This window comes from Sturnira hondurensis, unplaced genomic scaffold (genome assembly GCF_014824575.4).
Source record: "Sturnira hondurensis isolate 20B ecotype Veracruz unplaced genomic scaffold, ASM1482457v3 Scaffold0022215, whole genome shotgun sequence".
NCBI classification, from domain to species: Eukaryota; Metazoa; Chordata; class Mammalia; order Chiroptera; family Phyllostomidae; genus Sturnira; species Sturnira hondurensis.
The window spans coordinates 517,257-538,921 of record NW_028094846.1 but is presented as its reverse complement, the minus strand read 5'-3'; the positions used below and the strand labels follow the sequence as shown (position 1 = coordinate 538,921).

The 21,665-nt window shown below is 60.1% G+C and overlaps 1 protein-coding gene across 1 annotated transcript in view; it reads right to left on the bottom strand.

The window, feature by feature from the left end:
* Nucleotides 1-2,031: 2,031 nt before the first annotated feature.
* The window catches only part of ATF6 (activating transcription factor 6), an 84,166-nt gene continuing 64,532 nt past the window's right edge, over nucleotides 2,032-21,665 (bottom strand). The window contains exons 16-17 of the mRNA XM_037035192.1: nucleotides 20,266-20,350; nucleotides 2,032-3,150 (exon numbers count right to left, since the gene is read on the bottom strand). Coding sequence (XP_036891087.1) covers nucleotides 2,942-3,150; nucleotides 20,266-20,350 — 294 coding nt within the window. The 3' untranslated portion in view covers nucleotides 2,032-2,941. The remainder of the gene's footprint in view (nucleotides 3,151-20,265; nucleotides 20,351-21,665) is intronic.

Here is a 21,665-nt window from a genome sequence, read left to right as displayed (position 1 = left end):
GTGGGGACAGGAATTGCCCCATCCTCAAATTAGGGATAGGAATGAAATTTTCTTACATTCTACCTTCTTTTAGGTATTACTCTTGCTTTTAAAGTTGCAATTAGTATTCATATTAGCAGCAAAGATCCTTGATTTTTGTGAAAACCACCCCTTTTGGTGAGGGCTGAGGGACCCACAGGTGCCCATGAGCACCCATCCACGGTGGCACCAGCAAGCGTGTGAGGTTGATCTGTGGGGAACAGGGAGAATGGAGTGCCCACCTCCGGCTCTTAGTGGTCATTCCCAAGAGGGGCCTGTGAGTGGAGCTGCCGGAAGAGTCACCCTTAGGAAGTCGGACACAGTGACCAGTTTTCCCTGGGATAAGTCGAGGGTCACAATCTGAGTGGGAGGAGAGGAGAATCGGGACGCGGGGCAGAGACAGCTCCAAAAGCTGAGGAGCAAAAAGCCAGGACGGGAAGTTCAATCAGAACCACGTCCCATTCAAAGGACAGGGGGTCAGCTTGAAACCCAAGTCCCTTGTCCACTTCTGAGTGAGACGTACCCAGCACATGACCTGCTGCTGCCTGCACACGCCTTGGTGCCCACTCACTGACAAGGGGAGAAGGCCCTGCTTGCTGGACACTGCAGGGCCACCAGAAGGTGCTCTGGGCACTGACCACCGCAGGGACGTTTTGCTCAGGAACGCAATCCCCACCCGGCAGCCTAATGGGAAGGTGCAGACCACAAGCCGAGCAGCCGTCTGTTTTGGGACTGACCCCACCACCGACCCCCACTTTGGGAGGAGGCCATCCTCGCACACAGCGCCCCCCACCATCCAGCCGAGAAACGTGGGATGGCACGTCCCATGTCTCCAGATGGCACTGCCGGTGGGCTGTCCGGGAACAAACGGACCTGCCCCTCCCTGAGTTTGTCTCGGCCCCTCAGAAGCCTGCGAACCCCCCATGCACGGACTGAGGAGTTTAAAAGCTCTGTACATATGTACACACGTATCCTTTGGAAGGCCTGGCTGCAGTCCCCAAAAGGCAAGCTCATGAAAACCGAGCCGACACACCGGCCTCACCCACCAGCCAGGCAGTGCGGTGAGTGCCCGAGCCACAAGGTGGAAGTCACGGGGTGACAAAAGCACGCAGGCGCGACGTCCTCCACGCCAGCCACTTGTTCCCGAGACTCTGTCCTGAGGAGAATGTGCCCTTTGCCCCAGAGAGAAGGGGATGCCCCGCCCGCTCTGGTGTCCCCACACAGGGATGGGCCAGCCCTCTGCCCCTCTGCCTCCTTCTCCTGATGCCTCTCCAGGCCCCATGTCACCCCAGGGGGCAGTGCTGTGGCCGGATGAGATCACAAGTGACACCTTCCTCCGACGAACAGGTCCGTGAGCACAGGACACACGGGGACAGATGGATCCGGTCAAAGCCACACGGAGGAGACATCTCCACAGTCCATGCAGGGGAGGAGGGAGCTGGTGCCACTCACATACTGAGCACCCCCACGGTCTCTGCCCGCCAGCCCCGTCACAGAACTGCGTCCAGCTGACCCCCAACCCTGGGCCTGCCGCAGGGCCCCCGGCCCAAGAGGTCAGCGTGGCCCCGCCAGAACAGCCTGTCAGAATGTCACCAGGACAGAGGGGCGCCACATGGCCTCTTGGACTGTGCCAGAAAGGGGGATGAGTGCGTCACGTGCCAGCTCCCTGGGGAGAAAGAAGCAGCAGGGCTATGCCCCTCACGGGTTAAACCGAGTCCTCAGAAAGCGGCCCACTAGCCTGGGCAGAAGCACCCAGCCCGCATGACGCTGGGGCTTCCACAACCTGTGGGAGCCGCCTGGAGTCCACCAGCTGAGCCGTGGCCGCTGCGCTGTCTCTGGGGGAGGGAACGGTGGACGGGAGGGTCTGGTGGAGGAGATGAGGGCAGGAGGCCCCGTCCGTGGAGTGAGGTGCCCAGGGCCGGAGGGCAGCAAGGAAGACTCACCGCAGAGACCGGGGCAGCGTCCACGCACAGACAGCGCAAAATGAGCGAGGACAGCGCTTCAGTCCTTTTCCTTTTCTTGAACCACAGGGGCTGCCCCCCTCCACCCGGCAGGAGCCCCGCTACCTGGGCACACAGTCAGTCTCGGGGACTAAGAACGTTGGTCACTCTCGAGACAGACGCTCTTGTTTCTCAGCCCCGTGGCTGAGTGAGGCATTACCGTCTAGCAAGGGCGGTGGCAGGTGGAGACTCACGAGGGGAAGGGTCTGTGTGTGCCGAGGCCCCGCAGGGCCCACGTGGCAGGAGAGAGGACTCGGCCCAGTGGCCGCCGGTCCTCAAAAGAAGCGGCAGCTGTGGCTGCAACCACAGACGGCAATCCCAGCGAACAGTCAGTGTCTGCTCACGGGGACCTGCCACTGGCCTGGCCCGTCCTGCTCATTCCTTCACACGCGCCACCCGCCACCCCCCAACTGTCGCTGTGTGCAGGGCGGCCGCACCCGCGAGGTTCCCCTTCCCTAAGACATCGCCGCGCTGTGCTGGCTCTGGGGGTGCGCTGGGCCATCCAGTTCCAAACCTGGTTTCCAGGGCACACAGTGTGCACAGCAGGTCTGCACGGACTCACAAGACGTGTGCTGCTGTGGCCGGTGACACGCAGCCAGTGCTGGCGAGTGAGGGGCAGCGCAGAGAGCGCAGCCGACTTATAGGAGGTGACTAAACAGGAAACACACACAGGGGAAACGACTCAAAACACAGGCGTCTACTCAAGGCCACGCCGGAGGGGAAAGGGCCACACACCCTGTGTCCGCACCAGGGCCCTGCCAGGTGGAGGCAGGTGGACGTGGAGCTGGGGCAGCTCCTTTTCTCTGTCCCTGAACTTGATCTTGGGCCAGGTCCTGGATTAGACGCCACCAGGAAGGCGGGAGGAAGCATGGGTGCCCTGTCCCCAGTCTGCGGGTCCCAGTCGGTGCCTGCATGGCCCGGGGCTACTGCAGCGACTCCGGGATGGTGCTGACCACCCGGGCTGCCTCCGTGCCTGCGGGCGAGGCCCCGAAGAGGGTGCCGGTCTGGTTCTGCTGCTGCTCCCGGAGGTGGGGTGGGACCGACGTGCTCTTGATGTGGAGGATCCTGGTGTCCATCACCTGGCAGTCGATCTGCATCATGACCTCGTGGTCCTGCCCATCGATCACATTCTCTGCAGAGAAAGCACATGGGGTGGTCAACGGGACACGCAACTCCACCACCGGCGCGGGTCCCAGGGGGCATGGGCCAGCATGCTGGGTGCGAGCTCTGCACTCGCCAGGTGCCCGAGCGGCCCAACCTCGGTTCACCCCCAAACCAGCTTCCCAGCTCAGGGGGCCCGAGAACACCACTGGGTCTGCGTGCCGCCTCCACGCTCCCGCGGGCTGGGGTGCAGGGAAGGGCCCCCAGCAGTGGGAAGAGCAACTGCCCAAGGACTGGCGCCTGGTGTAGACGGGGAGGGGACCTTGGTTTGCCCTGGAGAGTTGAGTGCAGAGCCTGACCCTGGCGACGGGCCTCCTTCCCAGAGACCTGCACTCCCCCCGGCACCCCCCACCCCCGTCGCTCCAATTCCACACCCGAGCTCTGGGCTCCAGGGGCAAAGGGAACGCTTCCCGCTGGGGGGCCTGGAGGTGCAACACAGGCCGCCTGCAGGAGGACACAGGAAAACCACAGGCAGCGGCTCTGGGGACGCGTCCTGCAGGGGCTGAAGGCACAGACGGGTGCTGCCTCCGCTCCCACCCCCCGGAGTGGATGGGGGCTCCCGGTCCGAGGGAGAGGCCACACGACTTCGCCCTCCGCCGTGTGGGGGTAGTGTTCCAGTGACACCTGGGCCTGACACTGACGAGCACCAGAACAGTAACAGCTGGACACTAGCAGGAGGATGTGTCAACGTGGCTCCTCAGCTGTGTTTCCGACCGTGAGGCCAGAGCTGGGGGGATGGAGTTGGGGGGGTGCCGGCCCAGGCTCAGCCTGTGCTGCCTTTTAGGGAGACGACACAGGGCCAACCAGGTTTGAAAATTAAACATCTGGCCTCCCTAGGACCCAGCACTGCATGCAGATGCGGACGGCTTTCTGTTCCATTGTCTTGTTTTACGGACACTGCGTGCCAAGCAGCATAAATCAGAGAGAAGAAAACCAAAATCTCACATCTGATGTTCCGACTCTGTTATGTTTGGGGATACGTAGCCGCAGAGCACGTCACTCGTGAGGCCAGGCGACCTGTGGGGCCCCTCTCGCCCTGGATCCTCGGCGGGTCTCACACATGGGCCCCGGGAGGCCACGGCTCTTGGGGACGGCTGTGCAGTTTCACAGAGAGGCGCTCAGTCAGCTCAGGGAGTCTGCAACCCCCCGAGTTAACCACTGTCAGCCCCGACAATCCGCCCCCCTCGTCTTGGGCGGATATTCTATTTCAGGCCAACAGGAGACACCGTCGCCCCACTTCCACCCGCTGGTCATCTGCTCCAGGTCTAACACAGTCTCCACTGAGGATGAACTTCTGGTTCCAAGTCCCACGAACTTCCCCTCCAGCAGCTGGAGCCAACCCCCCCCCCCCCCGCCTCCTAGGTAGCAGCGGCCGCATGTCCTCTGACCGGCCTGCTCTCCATGGCCCGTGCATGGAACCGAGCACCAGGGTCTAGCCCTGTGCCCTCACCGCGGCTACCAGCCCTTTCTCACCTTCAGGGAATTAACTCTGAACACTTGTATGTGAGCACACACTTCCCATAGAGCATTTCCTCTTCCAAAGAGGAGGGGATGAGAGACAGATAAGCTGTAGGTATTCCTGCCACTTCATTCCAACACCTGCTGCGTCAGGGTGCAAGGTGCCACACACCACTCCCTTTCAGAAACACTGAAGCCATGTGTGCATGTGTGTGTGCATGTGTACATGCTGGGACACATGCCTCAATGATGGCAGCGAGTGGACAGGAGCATGTCACACACGCTCTGGTTTTTGCTGCCCTCCTGGACTAACATGGGCCTGGGTGACCCTGCTGGCACATGGCTGTGTCCGAGTTCACCCACAGAAGGCATCAGGGCCATGGCCTGTGCGGTCAGAGCTGGGGACCAGGGTCCCCGGTCCCTCCACACCCAGAGCAGCTGGACAGCTGGACTGGGAGCCTGGGCGCTCGGAGGGAACGAAGTTGCAGCCTGACTCTGAGACTGGAACAAAGGGCCCTTTGGGCACAGCCTCCCGGGGGACCCTGGGCGGGGCGGCCTGGCTGGCTCTGCGCTCTGCTCCTTTCTGAAGGGCTGGGGACACCATCGGGATCAGGAGAAGACGCCCAAGGAAGGAACGGCCTCGCACTGCAGGCAGGAAGCCCCTTCTGAAGGACAAACTGGGTGAGAGTTCGATGTGACGCGGCACCAGGAGTCTCAGATCACCGGGCACCGTAAAACCAGTTACAGGGGGGCCCCCGGCCAGACGGCGCCGTTAGAACACCGTCCCGGCTGGCGTTTCTCCCTCCCCCTAAAATGAACTAAAAAACAAAACAAAACAGGCGCAGCAGCAAGCCTGCGGTGCTCCCTGCAGGACCCCCTAACTGGGCGCCGAGGGCTGCAGCCCCAGGCTGCACAGTGAGGGCTCATCTCGCAAGTGCCCCTGCCCCAGGCCACTCTCCGGGCCACTCGCTCCCTGGCCCTGCCTCTGAGGCTCTGACCATGGCCAGCACCGCCCACCGCGGGCAGGACGACTCCCAGTGTGGCCTATAATCTGTGTCCCCGTGTGCACAGAAACGCCAGAGCAGGTCCCAGCCAGGTCTCAAAGACCCGCGTGCCCTGGGTGCTCCGGAAGGACTTGGGGGCGGGGCCAGGCCTCCATCATCAGCTCTGCACCCCACTGGCCGGGGAGAATGCGGATGCTCCAGGCTGAGCGGGAGCAAGGGGCCCCGGAGAGACTGCTGAACTGTCTGCAGACTCAGTGGAAAAGGCAGTGGCTGTGTGGGAACAATGGAAGCAAAAGGAATAGAATGGAGGGGCCCTGGCTGGCAGTGGACGCATTGAGACGAGCCCCGAGTCAGAGAGGGGTGAAGCAGGCGCGCTTCCCACTCCACACCCAGCAGCAACAGAAAGGCGGGCTGCCAGGCTCCCATGATGACCAGCACTCGGCCCAGAGCCCTGGCCACAGGCAGAGTGGCTGTCACTGCTTCCTTGGGGAGTGATGAGGCTCCACCTGCAAAGAAGCCCATAGGGTAAAACTAATTTCTGCCGAGAACCAGCCTCGAATCCCAGCATGAGGTGGTCGGCTGTGAGGATGTACCGTCCACCAGGACGGACAAATGGAAAAACAAGGACAGACCCTGCAAGGGTCTAAGAGGGGCACAAAATGGCAGGCGGGCCAGGGAAGAGGGACTTTGATGAACAGGAAGCAGCCAACTGTCCACTCTGCAGATGGTGGCCCTTGGCCTGGCCTCCACACCCCGCATCTCCAGGTCCCCACAGGCACCCCACACAGCCCGCCCCTCTGCCGGCCCAGGGGGCTCTCTGTCTGCTGAACTCCAGTGACCCCTCCAGGCCTACCTCAGAGATGCCTCCCTGGGAGCCACGTGTTGACCTTGTCCTCTACGACCAACACATGAGTGTCCGGCCCACAGACAGGGCCAACTACCCACGCGAGCTCGGCTCCTGAAGAGACGCCAGGCACCCTCGGCGGGGGTGGGGGCGGGGTGCAGAACTGGAACACCCCCTTCACAATCAGCTGGAAGAAGGTGAGCAAGCGAGTTTGCTGCTCGGAGCCACAAGCCTTCTGGAGACAGCGACCGCTCTGCCCTGAGCCAGGAGAATGAAAACCAGTTTCCCTCCGAGAGTGAGATTTGGGCTGGGAGGGTCCCCAGGTGGGCAGCTCAAGAGAAACCAGAATCGGCATGACACATGACACAGGGCATGGGGGGTCAGGCGAGAAAGGCCCCAGCAGAGGGTCTGTGCAGACTTCGCACCGACAGGAGGGTGGGCCCAGCACCAGGTCTGCAAACCCCTGACCCCGAGGGGCACTGCGGGCTAGCAGGGACCCTGGGTACCTGCACTCACGGGGGAAACCCCAGGCCTCTGTCAGCCGGCACAGAGCCTCTCGGCCACGTACTTAGGGCCAAAGGGCCCTGATGTGGGTTTTACAGACACACACCGAACACACACCTGCAGATGCTGCCCACCTGCCCCTCCCACCAGCCCCCACACTTGGCAGAGCCCAGGCTGGGCCAGGCGTGTCTCTCCAGATGCCTTTGTGCCCTTGGATCTGGGAGGTGGCTGTCCTGAACTCAGCGGCTGAGAACTGGTCATTTGTCATCTCCTAAAATCATGTTGCCTGAGGTGGAGACACTGGGCCCCCAGGCCACCACTGCCAGGACACTGGTAGCATTTTGCGTGTGGGGCCATGGCCCCCACGTGGCAGAGGGGGTTTGTCCACGACTCCTTCTGCGTATAACCCACAATGCCCAGGTGCTATGCACACTCAGTCACTCAACAAGCGCCGAACCCCTACCACATTCCAGTATGAGGAGACGGCAGTGACAGACGGGAAACCCTGTCCTCACTGGGCTCCGTTCTCACAGCACCGGAGAGTGGCAGCACAAAGACTTCAGAAAAGAGTAAAACAAAAAAGCAGACGGAATGCCCCGGGCAGCGCCCCAGACTCAGGACTCTCGCCTGCCAGCACGTGCAGCAGAGCAGCTGTGGGGACGAGCCCTGCGGGCAGGGCTGGAAGCCTCCCGGGCGCCCCTGGGGGCCGCGGTCAGCGAGACTCGACAGGTGTCAGGAGGCTGTGTGGCTCCGGCTGCCACACTGCTGGGGACAAAAGCACTTGACCTCTCTCCCCTCACGACGTGCCTACTACGTGCCATGGCTGCTGTCCTCTGCGGAGTGGAGGGTAAGCAGGATGGAAGCAGGGAAGCAAGCACAGTGAGCCGGGAGAGGAGTGGGGAGGTGCTGTCGCCGAGGGACGAAGCCCCGGCCAGCAGGGCTTAGCGGGGTCTCGGGAGGAAGGTCGGGGGGCCGGAGCAGGAAGGCACCTCCCAGGGCACAGGCGGAATGCGGGGGCATGGGGGCACTCGGGTCCAGGTGGGAGCAGTAGAATGTGGACGAGCCCCAGGACCAACGACCCCGGGTCCAGCCAGACGTGCCATGGCCCCGTGCCTAGTGGACGGTCAGCGTTGGCACCGTCCCGTGGGGGCGTGAGGGGTTAGGAGCATGTGCGTGGGAGAGGCCGCTGCTCACACTGTCAGCAGAGCGACTGGAGCTGCAGCAGAGACACGGTGACGGTGCCCAGAGGAACAGGGCGGATGCCCCTGCTTGTAATGGAAACATCCCCTGGGGCCTCCAGAGCCCTGGGAGCCAGCCCGGAGGCAGAGAGAGAAGGCAGGTGGCTGAGTCCAGCATGCTGGGGACACACTGGGGGACATGGCTGTGTCCTCTCTCTCCTGAGACAGGTTCTCCCCAGTGGTGTCCCAACAATGTCTCCTCCGTGAGGACCCTGCCCCCTGACCCCTGGGTAGAGCCACTACACAGCCACTGTCAGCACCCCTGGACCCGGCCGGGGGGAAACTGGGCTGGTTTGCACCTTAGAAAAGGCCAGCCATAAGCATTCTTAGAAGAACCTGCCTTTCCGAGACTTTCTAAAAAAACAACTTTAAAGCACGAAGGCTTTGCCACCCCACCCCTCCCACAGGCCAGCAGTGACGTGTCACCGGGGCACCTCCAGCCCACCCCCTTGTGTGCCACCCAGCAGGGTTCTGGGGCCTGCTGCTGAGGGGCCTGCACCCCAAAACGCCAAGGGCAGAAGGGCAGGTTCTGCCACGTCTGCACTGAGGGCACCACGCAACCTTCCCAGAGCCACGAACGTGCTCAATCTGACCTTGTTTCTCATGTGGGGATGACAATGCCCGATGGATGGTGCAGCCCTGCAGTTGTGGGCCAGCAGAGCACAGTGTGGGGGGCCCTGCCGGGGGCGTGGGCAGGGCAGATGTTCTCCCCGGGGGGTGGTCTGCGCACACGAGCCCACTGATTCAATCCCACAAACATGCGCTCGGCAGCCTTCACGCACTGGGCACGGCGCTGGGTGCCAGGAGAGGGAGATGAGTAAGGCCTGGCCCCAGACCAAGGCATCTGTGGCCTGGTGAGGGAGGCAGCCATGTAAACAGGACAGCGCTCCCCCGGAGACGTTTACATGTGCGCGCGGTGTGACGGGAACAAAGAGAAGGGCCTCCCCCCCACCCCCCCACCCAGCCTGGGGAGCAGGAGACAAGCAGGACCTCTGACAGAGGTGAGGAGCTGAGCTGGAGGTGCTCTGCCCACTCTGAAGTGGGTGGTCCTCAACGGTGGTGGTCGGGGGGCGGGGGCGGGAGTCAGGCATGGCGCCAGGAGGCACGAGGCAGGCTCTGCACGGCTGTTGCTGACCGCGGGGGCCGAGGGGCACGTGAAGGGGTGGCAGGGTCTGGAATGCACCCGACACCCAGGGGAGCCACCGCAGGGTGGGAAGGGCGAGGGCGACAAGACCGGGCAGGCGCTCCCCTCTGCGGCCGTGGGGCAGTTCAGCCTTGAACCTGGTCTGTCCCGACCTCGCCCTCTGGGGCTGAGGAGCCAGCCAGCTGTGCAGTAGACCCCCGTGCAGACGAACGAAGCATTTCACGTCCTGACGCGTGTTTGCGGGAAGCACAGCATTTCGACGCTACTTTCACCACAGAGTCAACCGAACCGAGCCCGAGCCCCCTGCTCCACCGGTGAGGGAGCTGGTGGTTCTGGGCCGGCCGCCCCCCCGTGGCCCACCATCCCAGCCCTGCACTCTGAAAGCTCTGGGCACAGCCGGCTGGGGAAGAAGCGCGTCCGAGGAAAGCCTCATGTCTCCGGCAGAGAATGCAAAACCGGGATGACCACCGCAGACTTAGTCTACACGACAGCACCTCGGCTCCGGGCTGGCATGGGGACCGGTGTGGCAGAGTGGCCTGGCCTCGGCGGGACTGGTGTGTTGTGACCGTGGAAGGTAATGCTGCCCGACCACTCCTCCTGGCTGGTCACGGCTGGTCACGCCTGTGAGGGTGTAGCCGTGCCTCACTGTGGCCTCTGCACCCTAGGGCGAACCCAGCCTTACCTACCAGCAAGCAGTGACAGTGACAGGTTAACTCTCCCCCAAGTGCACCTGTCCCGTGTCCGTGGCCCCTGCTGTCCCGGCCAGACTGTACCAGGTGAAAGCCAACACCTCCTCTGGTCCCCATGCTGGGGCTGAGGTGTGAATGGGGGCAGGTCTGGGTCCCTGGTGGCCAGGCAGTCAGGTGAGGGCGGCAGGAGGGGCTGCGCCCTGGACGGAGGGATGGGGTGGGGGCAGGAAGTGCAGGCGGGAGGGGGCGGCCTCAGCTGGGTCGTGAGGCCCTCGCTGGGAGCGTGGGCACTATCTCGGGCGAAAGTCTTGAGCCTCGTTGAACAAGCCAGTCATCCAAGTACACTCAGAACCACCCAGTGAGAGGCTAGGACTGGAACTCGGTGCGACCTGACAGGAAGGAAACAGTCTTGGCGGGTCGAACACGTTCCAATCAAAGTCCCCTTCACTCTGGCTGAAGTTCCCCATTTACCAAAACCAAGGAATGGTCCTCTTCCCTAGTTAAAGGGAAAAGTGAAGTAACACAGAAATTCCTATTGTGTCTCAGAACTGAAAGGCCGCCCCCTGGCCAAGCTGGATTAATAAATGGTGAACGCTCAGTGAAGCAGCTCTTAGATACTATGCAGAGGCACACAGGAACGTGTACCTTGGAAGGAAGAGAACTGCTAAGAATCCGTATTGCCTGGAACTAAAGTTCTCACGGGGCTGCCGGCCGGAGCTCGTGCCGATGTGCCACCGCGGGGCACCATGCCCGGGGGGCTGACACCAGACTCCCTGGTGGGACCAGCAGTGCAGGGGCTGCCTGGGGACCCGTGTCCTGGGGGCACTTGTGTCCCTTCCTCTCAGGTGTGGGCTGGAGCGAACACTCTCCTTCTAAAGAGCAGTGTGATGACAATGACAGGCAGCAGCCTCGAGGTGCACTGACAATCCACAGGCTTCTGTCCTGGGCACTGGGCTGGCTTGCTCCGAGGGCCAGATACCACGGCGCACAGGGCCGGGATGGAGCGGGGGAAACCGCAGCTCCCGGCCCACCAGCTCCCGTGACATCGACTCCCAGACGTCCAGGGAGTGGGCCTGGCTGAGTGCTCCGTGCAGAGCCTTCAGATGCAACCACAGCCCAGGTTCCCAGTAGGAGGCACAATACACAACCACGTACTGATGCTTCTCTCCCTCTTTCTCCTTCCCTTCCCCTCTTACTAAAGTTAAATAAACAAAATCTTAAAAGACAAAACAAAAGGTTCTACCAATGAGAAGACTCAGCTAGAAACTAAGAAACCCCGGTGCCAGGGGCCGATGGGAACGGCTGGCTTCCAGGAAGTCGGAGCCAAGTCTGGGGCTCAAGGCTGCAGGACGATGCCAGTTCTGAGATGGGCACGGGCGCAGAAACAAACTCACATGTGGACGTTGAGCACAGCGGTCAGCCACACGGCCCCCTCAACTGGTCTCCCTGACTCCATGCCCCCACCCCCAGGCCAGGGGCACTCGGGCTCACCCGTCCTGGGCGCCAGCTGCGCTCAGCCACGACAGGAGCACCCATGCGGGTGGGGCAGCACACTCAGCCCAGCGCTCGGCCCTCGGAAAACAGCCCAGAACTCGGTTCCCCACCCGCTGCTATTTCCTGTTATGTCGTAGAGTTTAGCCCTACTTTTAAAGAATCTCATGTTATGTCACAACTTTGGATGTTCAGAAAGTTCCAGAAACCAAAATGTCACCCAAGTTAAGACTAAGGCTTGCTCAAGAAAGTGGAAAGACAAACCTCAGATAGTGACAATACCTGCAAACTGCATGCCTAACGAAGAACTTACAGCTGTAGTACACAGAGAACTCCTGCCCCCCGTCATCAAGACAGACCGTCCAACTTTTACATGCACTGAGACAGTCCCCCAAGGGAGCAGTGCCGATGGCACACATGCGAGACGATGCCAGCGTCCCAGGCCACCAGCCACTCTACCTCCCGCCCCCCGCACAGCTGTCATCAAGATACAGAGCGGCCGGAGCCGCCAAGGACGGGGTGACAGGGCACCTTCGACACAACTGGTGGGGACGCAGAGGGCAGAGCTGCTGTGCAAATTCCGCCTCGATTCCACGGATTCACTTTATTTACTCCAAACGCACAACGTGCTACCATTTCCATCGCTGCACCCACTGAATGGACACGGGAGAGCAGCTGACCCAGGGACACAGGGTATTCATTCCCCAATTTCCACATCATAACAAACGTGAAGAACCCTGAGCTTCACACTGAGATCAAACGTCCGGAAAGAAACACAACATTCGGATTCATTATCATAAATGCAGTTTAACCCACCAATGTTAAACAAGGTCCGTGATGGCCCAGAACCTACTGGAGAAGCAGATCATGGAAATAGCAGCCGAGAGAGGCTCTCACAGAAACCAAAGCCAAGAGCGACGATGACACACCCCACAAGCATTCCAACGAGCGCTTCCCCGGCCACAACTCGAACGCCCACCCTGCACTGCGTGGGAAACACCACTGTTGAAGGCAGCAGACGACTACGGCAGGGGGGGGGGTCTTCGGGCTCATGGAAGTTCACTGTCATCCACGACTGAGCTCACGATTGATTCCCTTTCCAACATGCTCAGTTTAAGTACAGACACTCGCTGTCGGCCTGTCATGGGAGAGAGCCAACAGGAGACATAAAGGCCACCTGCCTCCCTGCCTGCCCACCTGAGCTGACGTCCCACCCACAGGCCACACATCTGCATGAGGGCTCCGTCTTCCCCGCCACTACCCTTCTCTGAGACACCGGTTCCTGTCCCCTCCAGCCAAGGCTGTGTTCTGAGGACCTCGCTCACTTCTGAGAAGACCGAACCCTTTAGGCCTCCACTGATGGAGTCTGCCTGAGGCTTTCGGAAAAGACCGCTCTCCTTTCCGAGATAGCAAAGCCAAATTCACGGTGCTCCTGCTCAGGTGGTAGCTCCTCCCTCTCACCTCCTGCTGTGGGCTTCTCTGTCAGTTCCCAAAGCTGCTGACATAGGGCTCAGGCCTAGAGTCCCTCCCGTCTGGCTCTCAGAGGGGCTGGTCTCCAGAAAGGCCCAGCCGTGATGGGAAGCTTGGGACTCCCAGCTCCGCCCACCTTCCCCCAGGAAGGGAAAGGGGCGGAGAATGAGCTTCAGGCACACAGGAGGAGGCCTCCACAGAACCCTGGACAGTCACATCCTGGGAGGGTGATGTGCCCCGGGCCACCAGGACTCCCGCACCCAGCAGATCTCTCCCCGGCTGTCAGCCTGTGTCCTTCGCAGTGCCCTTTAATAAGCTGTGAAGTGCCAGCGTCTGCCTCAGCCCTGTGAGCCACTCCAGCTGAGGACAGGGTTCTCGCAGCCCCAAGGACAGCCCACCCGCTGCAATGCAGAGTACAGGGCCATCTGCACACCCGGAGCAGGGCGGGCCCCGCACGTCTCCAGCCCCCGCCCCTCTTGGGCCTCCGGGCGGAGTCTGAGTCTGCGTGCTAGCCGGCCTTCCTGCTGAGCACACGGCCTGGCTCCAAAGGTGCAGGCAGTGAATCCATCAGTGAGAAGGCAGACTGATCACTTTTAGCATCAAATACGTTTGGTTTTGAACGCAGACTTGGTCTGTCCAGGTCTGGGATGGGCCAGTTGAGGGAAATGACGACATTTATGGACTAGGAAATACACAAAAAGACTCTTTAGGATCAGGTGCACGGAAAGAGCAGGCCAACCCCGAAACCGACCTCTGCTGGGCTGGGCTGGAGTGCCTGCCTTCAGAGCACTTGGCTCAGGCGGAGAGATGACGCTGGGGCTCAGAGGCCCCGTCTGCGCTTCACGCTTCAGTAAAGTGTGGAGACGCTCCTGGCTTATCAGGGGGACTCCAACCGGCTGTGCCCACAGAGCTGGGACGCAAGTGCAGTGGCTACCACCCTGAAATGATGGGACCCTGGCGCCCAGTCCTCTGTGTGCACCCAGCTGCAACCAGATGGGGGCACCGTTAGCAGCCAGCACTGGGGCTGCAAAGGACTGTTCAAGAAGCTCGGTCAGGGTTCTCGGAGCTCCTCAGCACCTCGGCCGTAAATGAGGTAAAACTGTACCACGGAAAGCTAAGGGACACCCGAGGGTCACAGTCTGTTGGGCCAGCTGCCGTCCCTGCAAAAAGCACACAGGACTTGACCCTGAGCTTGCCAAGCAGGTCTCTCGAAACAGATGCACGAGGCCCCCGGAAGTGGCCTCGTCCCAGACAGGCAGCCAGTTGTGAGCTGGCCAGACAAACACGGTCCACACTGGGTCGCTCAGGGCACAGAAAACAGGGGCAGTTGGGTTCGGGACAGTTCAGGGGCACCAAGTGGCTCTGCTGGCTTCATTAGGTGCTGACCCCCAGTTTTTACTAGTTGAAAGCTAAGCCAGCTGTGTGCACAGCAGCACATTCCTGCCACAGGGTGGGAGTGGAAGGGACCTCACTTCGAGCCAACGGGGTTCAGGGTTCGGGGCCGGGAGGGGCAAGGGGCCCGGCAGGCAGCCTCTCCAGGTCAAGGGGGAACTGGATCCTAGAAGATGCAGTACACAGCCAGCTAAACGGCGTGAGTGTTGTGAAAGTTCCTGCAGACGAAGCAGCTCATTAGCAAGTGAAATACAAAAGACAAACTACTCATGGAAACATCACCCACGTAACTGCCAGGACACCGTGAATTATCTTCCTCAGCCCAGTGGTACTCAGTGTCCGAGTCCACACTCAGGTCTCTCCGCTTTGTTGCAACTGCGTCTCCAGGTCTGCTCAGCGGAAGAGGGTTCGGAAGAGGCCACGCTGAGGGGGACAACAGACATCTGGGAGGAGTTCAACGAGGACAGCAGGTGGCTTCAAGGAACAAGAGAGAGAAGGCCAGCTGGAGAGCGGGGGGCGGGGAGGACAGCCATCTCAGTCCCTGGCGTGGCGGCCTCCCCGTCCAGCTGCCCGCGCCGTAGATTTTCCCGCTGACATGTCGTTGGACCTCTTCCCTTTCTCTCTACTCCAGGCCTGCAGTGACCTCAGCCTGGCGGCGCCACGTCGCCAAGCTCATCACCACGCTGCTGTGTACTGCCTCCCCCCTCTCCTTTCTACTTGCAGACCGTAGCCACACTGACTGTCCCCCGGCAGCGCCCCTGCGGTGTGGGTGCATGGTCAGCAGGCGGAAGTCACTTCCTGAGCTCACTAACGACCTGAGCCCCCAGCCGCACCATACACACCATACAGACACTGCACGGGGTCCCGTTTGGTGAGCGTGGCGTGGGGCACGCAGCAGCTACTCCTCCGCTCACCTGGTGCTGTCGCTTCCCCCTAAAAGGACTCCGTGCTTTCTCACACCGCCGTGCGCCCAAACACAACATCCCATCTCTGAGCCTCCCTGGAAGCTGGGCATGAGCACGCGGCACACGAGCAGAAGTCTGCTAGGAATTCCCGGACGATGCTGCTTTCCCAAGAGATGCCCACCTTCCTCTACTTTCCGTCCAAAGCACAGCGGGGAGGGCCGGAGCTGCAGCAGCCACGGAGACCGTCGGGTGAGGCCACGGGGGAGCCTCAGTGCCGGCCCCCGGAACTGCCGAGTCAGCACTAGCAGCCGGGCGACGGCTCCACGCCCAGGGAAGCCCCCGAGCAGCGAGGCTGCCCGTCACGTGCAGCTGCACACAGGCCTGTGTGAGCGTCCCCTCCTCTCTTCGTCCTCAGGCGCCACGTTTCCTCCCCAGGTCCCAGCTGACATCCATCACCCACACCAGTCACTGTCTTCTCACTTCTGACCCCACGCCGCAAGCACGGGACTCACGGCCACCCAAGACCTACTTGATCTCTCTCCTGAAAAGCCCGTCAGCTGTTTCTGGGTTCCACTGCCCCCGCGGGCCCAGACCGGCTGGTAATGCAGCGTCGGTGGGCTGCGAGCGGAAAAGAACCTACTTTACCCGAATCCTCAGACAACCAGAGTCACGCCCGGCCCCCCTTGGTGACTGTGTTCTCCAAGCACAACCCACGGGCGGGAGACGGAAACTCGGGGCTCTCTGAAGGTCTCACGGGCGTGCCAGGGGACGCTGGCCTCCTCGCTGCCCTCGCCGGTCACGCAACATTAGCAGGCCGGGCCGTTTCTGAGAGAAAGACGCCCTTCTGTCCAGACGGCAGGTGGGACGTCACCGTGCCTGTGGCCAAAGCTCAGACGGCGCATCCACTTCCCATGAAATGTGGTTCCAGGCTCCGCGCACCGACTGTCTGGACGCAACCCCACAGCCCTGAATGGAGTCAACTGCAACGGAAACACACTGCTGGAGACACGCTTTAAAAACAGGTCAGCTGCAGGTCTGGAGGGGAAACGCTCCCGAGTGGATGCTCCCGAGGGTCTTCCCTGCGACAGTGCCTGGGGGAGACCATCCCTGAGGCAGGCATGTCACTGTTCTCCAACCGTTACTCAGTCGGTCTGTGTCCTGCCCTTGTGATGTCCTCCCCTACTAAGGTGTTCCATTGCCAGTAAGATCCCCTCGATTTTCTTTGCATGGAAATGACTCAGAGATTAAACATCATTACCATGTAGCCTGGAAGTCATGTGTTTACCTGCTCAGGTCCTTCCTGACGACAGGGTGGAATCAGCTGGTTTACCCCTCAGGGCCACACCACCGTGTGCGTGACACACGAGCCGGGGGGTGGGGGGGAGATCAACCCGAACTGTCGGGGTGCAGGGCCAGTTACTGACCAATCTGCTGCACTCGCGCCCTGAGGGGAGATCTCTACAAAGGGGCGACCATTAAAAAACTCTCCTCTATGTTCCATTTTGCTGGATTATTTATCAAGACTGAAAGGAAATGAGCAGTTTTACCACAACATAAGTGAAAATAATTTAAAAGTGGGAAATGCTGACTTTAGTGCAAAAACTTCCAGAATCCTGTTTTAAAAATAGCACTTTTAACTCACCGCCACGGCTCTGCAAACTGTCTGCAGTCATTTTCTCAGAGCTTTGTTAAAGCGTAACTAGCGTTTTCACTGCAATAATCATTGGTGTGAAGACTCCCTCCGACAAAGGGGGACTCAGAGGCTGTTCTGGGGCGGAAGTGGAAACTGGGGTGCAGACCCCCTGCTCGGCGCCGACGGTGAGCTCCTCACGGTGCGGCTGCGCCGCCGTGCACAGAAGCATTAGCACAACACTGTGATGTCTTTCCGGGGGCCCATCCTCACGCATTTGGGGGTCCAGTGTCAGAACGCCTACAACTTCCTCTCCTGGCTCAAAACAGACATGAATGCAGATAGACAAGCAGACGAAGGTGAAGAAAATGTGGGAAAACGTTAACAACTGGTGAAATCTAGGTAAAGGGTCTCCAGATACTTGCTGTATTCATCTTTCAAATGTCCTGTCGATTTGAGTTTTTTTGAACTAAAAACTGGAGGACGGAGAAGAGAGGAACTGTCAGCCATGCGACCCGTTGGGAGGCCGATGGAGGGAACAGAGGTGTGGCCTTCAGCTTCAGCAAGAGCCTGGTGTGGTGACCCACCCTCCTGCAAGAGCTTCTCGGGGCAGTGAGGGGTAAGAGCCAGGGCGGAGAGGGCGGGACGGACAAGCCACCCCTGCAGGTTCCGCTGGGGCACGCACGAGGCAGAGGGACAGGGACTCCCGGTGTCCCCCAGGGCGGGGCTGACAGGACCAGCCAGCGGGAAGGAGCTGCTCCCGCAGGCAGGGAGGGCTCAAGGGCGGGGCGGAGACTCCGATCTGAGAGGAACTGGGACAGGGATTCACAGGGGCAGAGTGGCCTCCGAGGACGGTGACAGCACTGACGGTGACGGCAGGGACTGAGTGGCCCCCACTCTCACTGTGGCTACACCACGCGAAGCACCTTCCTCGACTCAAGTCTTCCGGCTGCTCTGAGAGGGAGGGCAGCATCACTGTCACCTCCCTGGGCAGGCGAGGAGGCCAGGCCCAGCAACACCCAGCCCAGCCTGGCGGAAGGGCCCTCATAGGCGAGGGTGAAAGAGGCGGCTGGTTGCTCGGTGTGGCCTGGGACACGGCAGCAGGCAGGGCTGCTGGGGGTGTGAGGACAGAAGGACAGGTCTGCGGGCGGTGGGGGTGACTCCTCGGGGGTAACAGCTCTGCCGGCTTGGAGAGGCTGCTGCCAGCCATTTCCAGCTAAAGACAGAGGGCAGCTGGGTTCGGCAAGTGGGACGCAGGATGGAATTAGCCAGTGGGGGAGGAGAGGGGCTGAGGAGGGGCTGACATGGGCTCTAGCTAGGTACAAAGGCACATCTGTCCACGGTGGGCATGAGGGACACAGAAAAAGTGTTAGGGTCAGAGAACAAAGGTCAGGAGGTCAGGAGTGGGTGATGGTGGCATAGGGCTGGCAGAGACCTGTGGGGTCAGCAGGGGGCAGAACACAGCGACCAGAAAGGAACAGGGGTCAGTCACACACCTGAAGGATTCAAGGGACATGGCAGAGGACAGGGAGACGGTGTGCAGGCTGCAGTCAGGCAGGGACTCGGTCCCCTCCCCCGAGCCTTGGGCTCAGGGAGCCTCAGGTGGGAGCAGGAGCCTCTGTGAGAGCTGGCAAGGGCACAGGTGGGGCCCGAGGATGGCCCCCTGGTGTGCACACAGCCTGTGATTCCTGAATTGGAACCTGAACTTTCCTAATAGGTTACTATGCCCTAAAGAGAAAAAAACAAAACTGTTTACAGAGAAATCCAAACCATATTAAAAAGGAAATGAGCCCCCAATGATTGTATTTTTCAAACCCATGAAATGCTCGTTTTCAAAAATTAGTCCCCTGGCCAAGACAAGCAGAGCTGAACAGCATCGCATTGTTTCTGGCTTCAGAGAGACGGGGCGCGCTCACGGCTCCCGCCCGGCACCCTCCTGTGCAAGGGCCACCATCACAGCAACAAGGCCACACGAGCGCTGCCTGGCTGCGGCCGAAGACAGGAGCCTTTCGGAGCCAAAGACGCTGACTCTGGCTCACACGGAGAAGCCCAGGGGCCGGCGCCTGAGAACAAGGCTGTTTCCTGAGCCTGTGGTGGGGAGCGTGAGACACACACCCGGGGTCAGGGCTGCGCCTTCCCTGCGGGAAGATGATGTGCTCCCTAACCTCACAGTTTCGGTTTTCACGTGACGGGGCCGACCGTGGGCTAGCTCGAGGGCTCTCCTGTTTGTCTTCCTCAGACCCCAGGAGCCTTTGACCCCAGGGGTCCCAAAGCTCTGACACAGGGGCCCAAGGTGGCGGCCAGCCCCCCACTTTCCCATTTGCGGTGGAGCCCATCTCATTAGAGCCCAGCACGACGCATCAGAGCGGTGGAGAGCAGGCCCTGCCCTCTGCTGGTTTCCAACAGACGCTGGCACTAGGAGGGGCCGGCCCCCTTCTCCATGGGAACACAGCTTGAGGCAATCTCGCCTTCAGTGCTCTGTGTGCTCCCACGGGGCTTGCTTTCTGGAGTAGAAATTTCTGTTTGTCTTACTTTTCCTTCTCGAGGATGTTAAACAAGTGCACTCTGCCTTAACATCTTCAGATAGTCTTTTTTCCCCCTAAATCCTCACCCAAGGATAAGTTTATTGGCTTTAGAGGGAGAGGAAGAGAGAGGACTGAGAGAAACACCAATCAAATGCCTCCCATATGCACCCCGACCAGGGATCGAACCCACAACCTTTTGGCGGACAGGACTACGCTCCAACCAACTGAGCCCCCGTAGGGCCATCTCTGGAGGGTCTGAAAGTGCTACAGTCCGACTCGCTCTGCAGTTCACAGGCAGCACTAACGCACAACACACAACACAACACTGGCACGCCAAGTTTTCGGTATAACGGATTAAACACAAAGAGGCTTCTGAGGACTGGTCTGGAAATGATACTGCCATTTGCATAATGCCAGAAACTGCTCCGAGTCCTCAAACACAAACCCCAAGGTCCCTCTTAGGGCTTTCATTTGGCATCTGAACCCAAAAGGCCCCAGGTGCCAAGTCTGCAGACAGTCAGGATGCTAACTTTTCCAATACAACAAAAAAAGAGCATCAATTTTTCTTTAAAAAGATATATTAATGTCAAAAGTAACTTTAGACCTTTTAGTATTTAAAACAGTATAAAATTTAAAAATAGTAGCTTGTGAAAATAGAGGAAAATGCATCACACTCAACGCAGAGAGACGCGCGTGACCAACCAAACCCTGCAAGTGTGTCTCGGTCGACCCAGAGAGCCTCGGCCCCACCAAGCCCTCTCACGCTGTCCGCGACCCACAACAGCCACTCACCGCTGACGTTTACGGCGGGCAGCACGATCGACATCTTCGGTCTTGCGGTCTTGTTGTGGGTGGTCGCCGGCAGCAGCAGGTGATCCTAAGGGCGGCAACGCACAATCTGTTAAACACGGGCCCAGTTCTGCAATCGGCTGAAGTCGGGGTGTCCAAGACACCAACATTCGGGGGGGGGTGACCTTGACCTACGGATGATGGACATCAGGGCGTCTCACCACTGCTTCACTCATTGTGCAGCAAACGGGTACGGAATGGAGCGTCCTTCACTCCCGGGCAGAACGCGGGACACCCCAGGTTCTGGGGATGGGCTCGTGCGGGACGCCGGGGAGAGTGCTGGTCGTGCGGTCGGAGTAAAATAATCGCGGTTCCGCCACAAAACCGCTTCTGATCTGGGTCTGTCTCCAGCCCCCAGAAATGAGGAGCCAGTCCAGACAAAGTCAGAGCCCTGATGTTATCAACTCAACAGTCATTTTCAAACTTCTTTTTAGGAAGACAGACATCTTCCCCGCAAAAACCCCATGATCCCAGATTACTGCCACACACGGCAAGATGGAAGCCGGGCCTGGGCCTGGCCGTGCCGCTCGGCCTCTGCGTCGCTGTGAAGCAGACACAGGTGACACGCTTCAATACGCAACAGGTCCGTGTGACCAAAGAGGGTGCACAAGGTTCGCTCTTAAAAAGCAGAAACGGCCCTGGCTGGTGTAGCTCCGTGGATTGAGCGCGGGCTCTGAACCAAAGGGTCGCCAGTTCGATTCCCATCAGGGCACATGCCTGGACTACAGGCCAGGTCCCCAGTGGGGGCCATGTGAGAGGCAACCACAGATTGATGTTTCTCTCCCTCTCTTTCTCTTCCCCTTCCCCGCTCTCTAAAAATAAATAAGTAAAATATTTTTTTTAAAAAAGAAAGCAGAAACACGTGTTGAGCACAACCGTGAGTAACGCTGCTGGCCCTCAGTGCCCCCTGGGTGAACCGGGGCCTCCGAGGTTCCAGTCCCGCCACACACACGGCAAGTGAGAGCGAGCCCAGAGAGGTGCGGCTGGACAGAGGCGGGTGACAGTGGTCTGAGAGGGTCCGCACCGCACAGGTGCTCCAAGGCTGAGCACAGCTCACGACTTGGGTATTAACCACTTTCACGAACTCCTTTTTCCTATCAAAAGCAACAAAGTCACGACAAAAAGAAAAAGACACAAAGGTACACGACGACGCTTCCACGGGGTGGGCGGGGGGCCAGGCCAACCGGACGCCTTGGAGACCTGCGTTGACCCTCCAGCTTCCGGCTCCTCTGCTCGTCTGCCTCCTCCTCACTCCACGCACTCGCTGCACAGGACTCCCCCACGTGGAGGCCGGGACATGGCAGAGTGAGGAACTCAGCGCAGCCTAGTTCAAAGCCCATGTG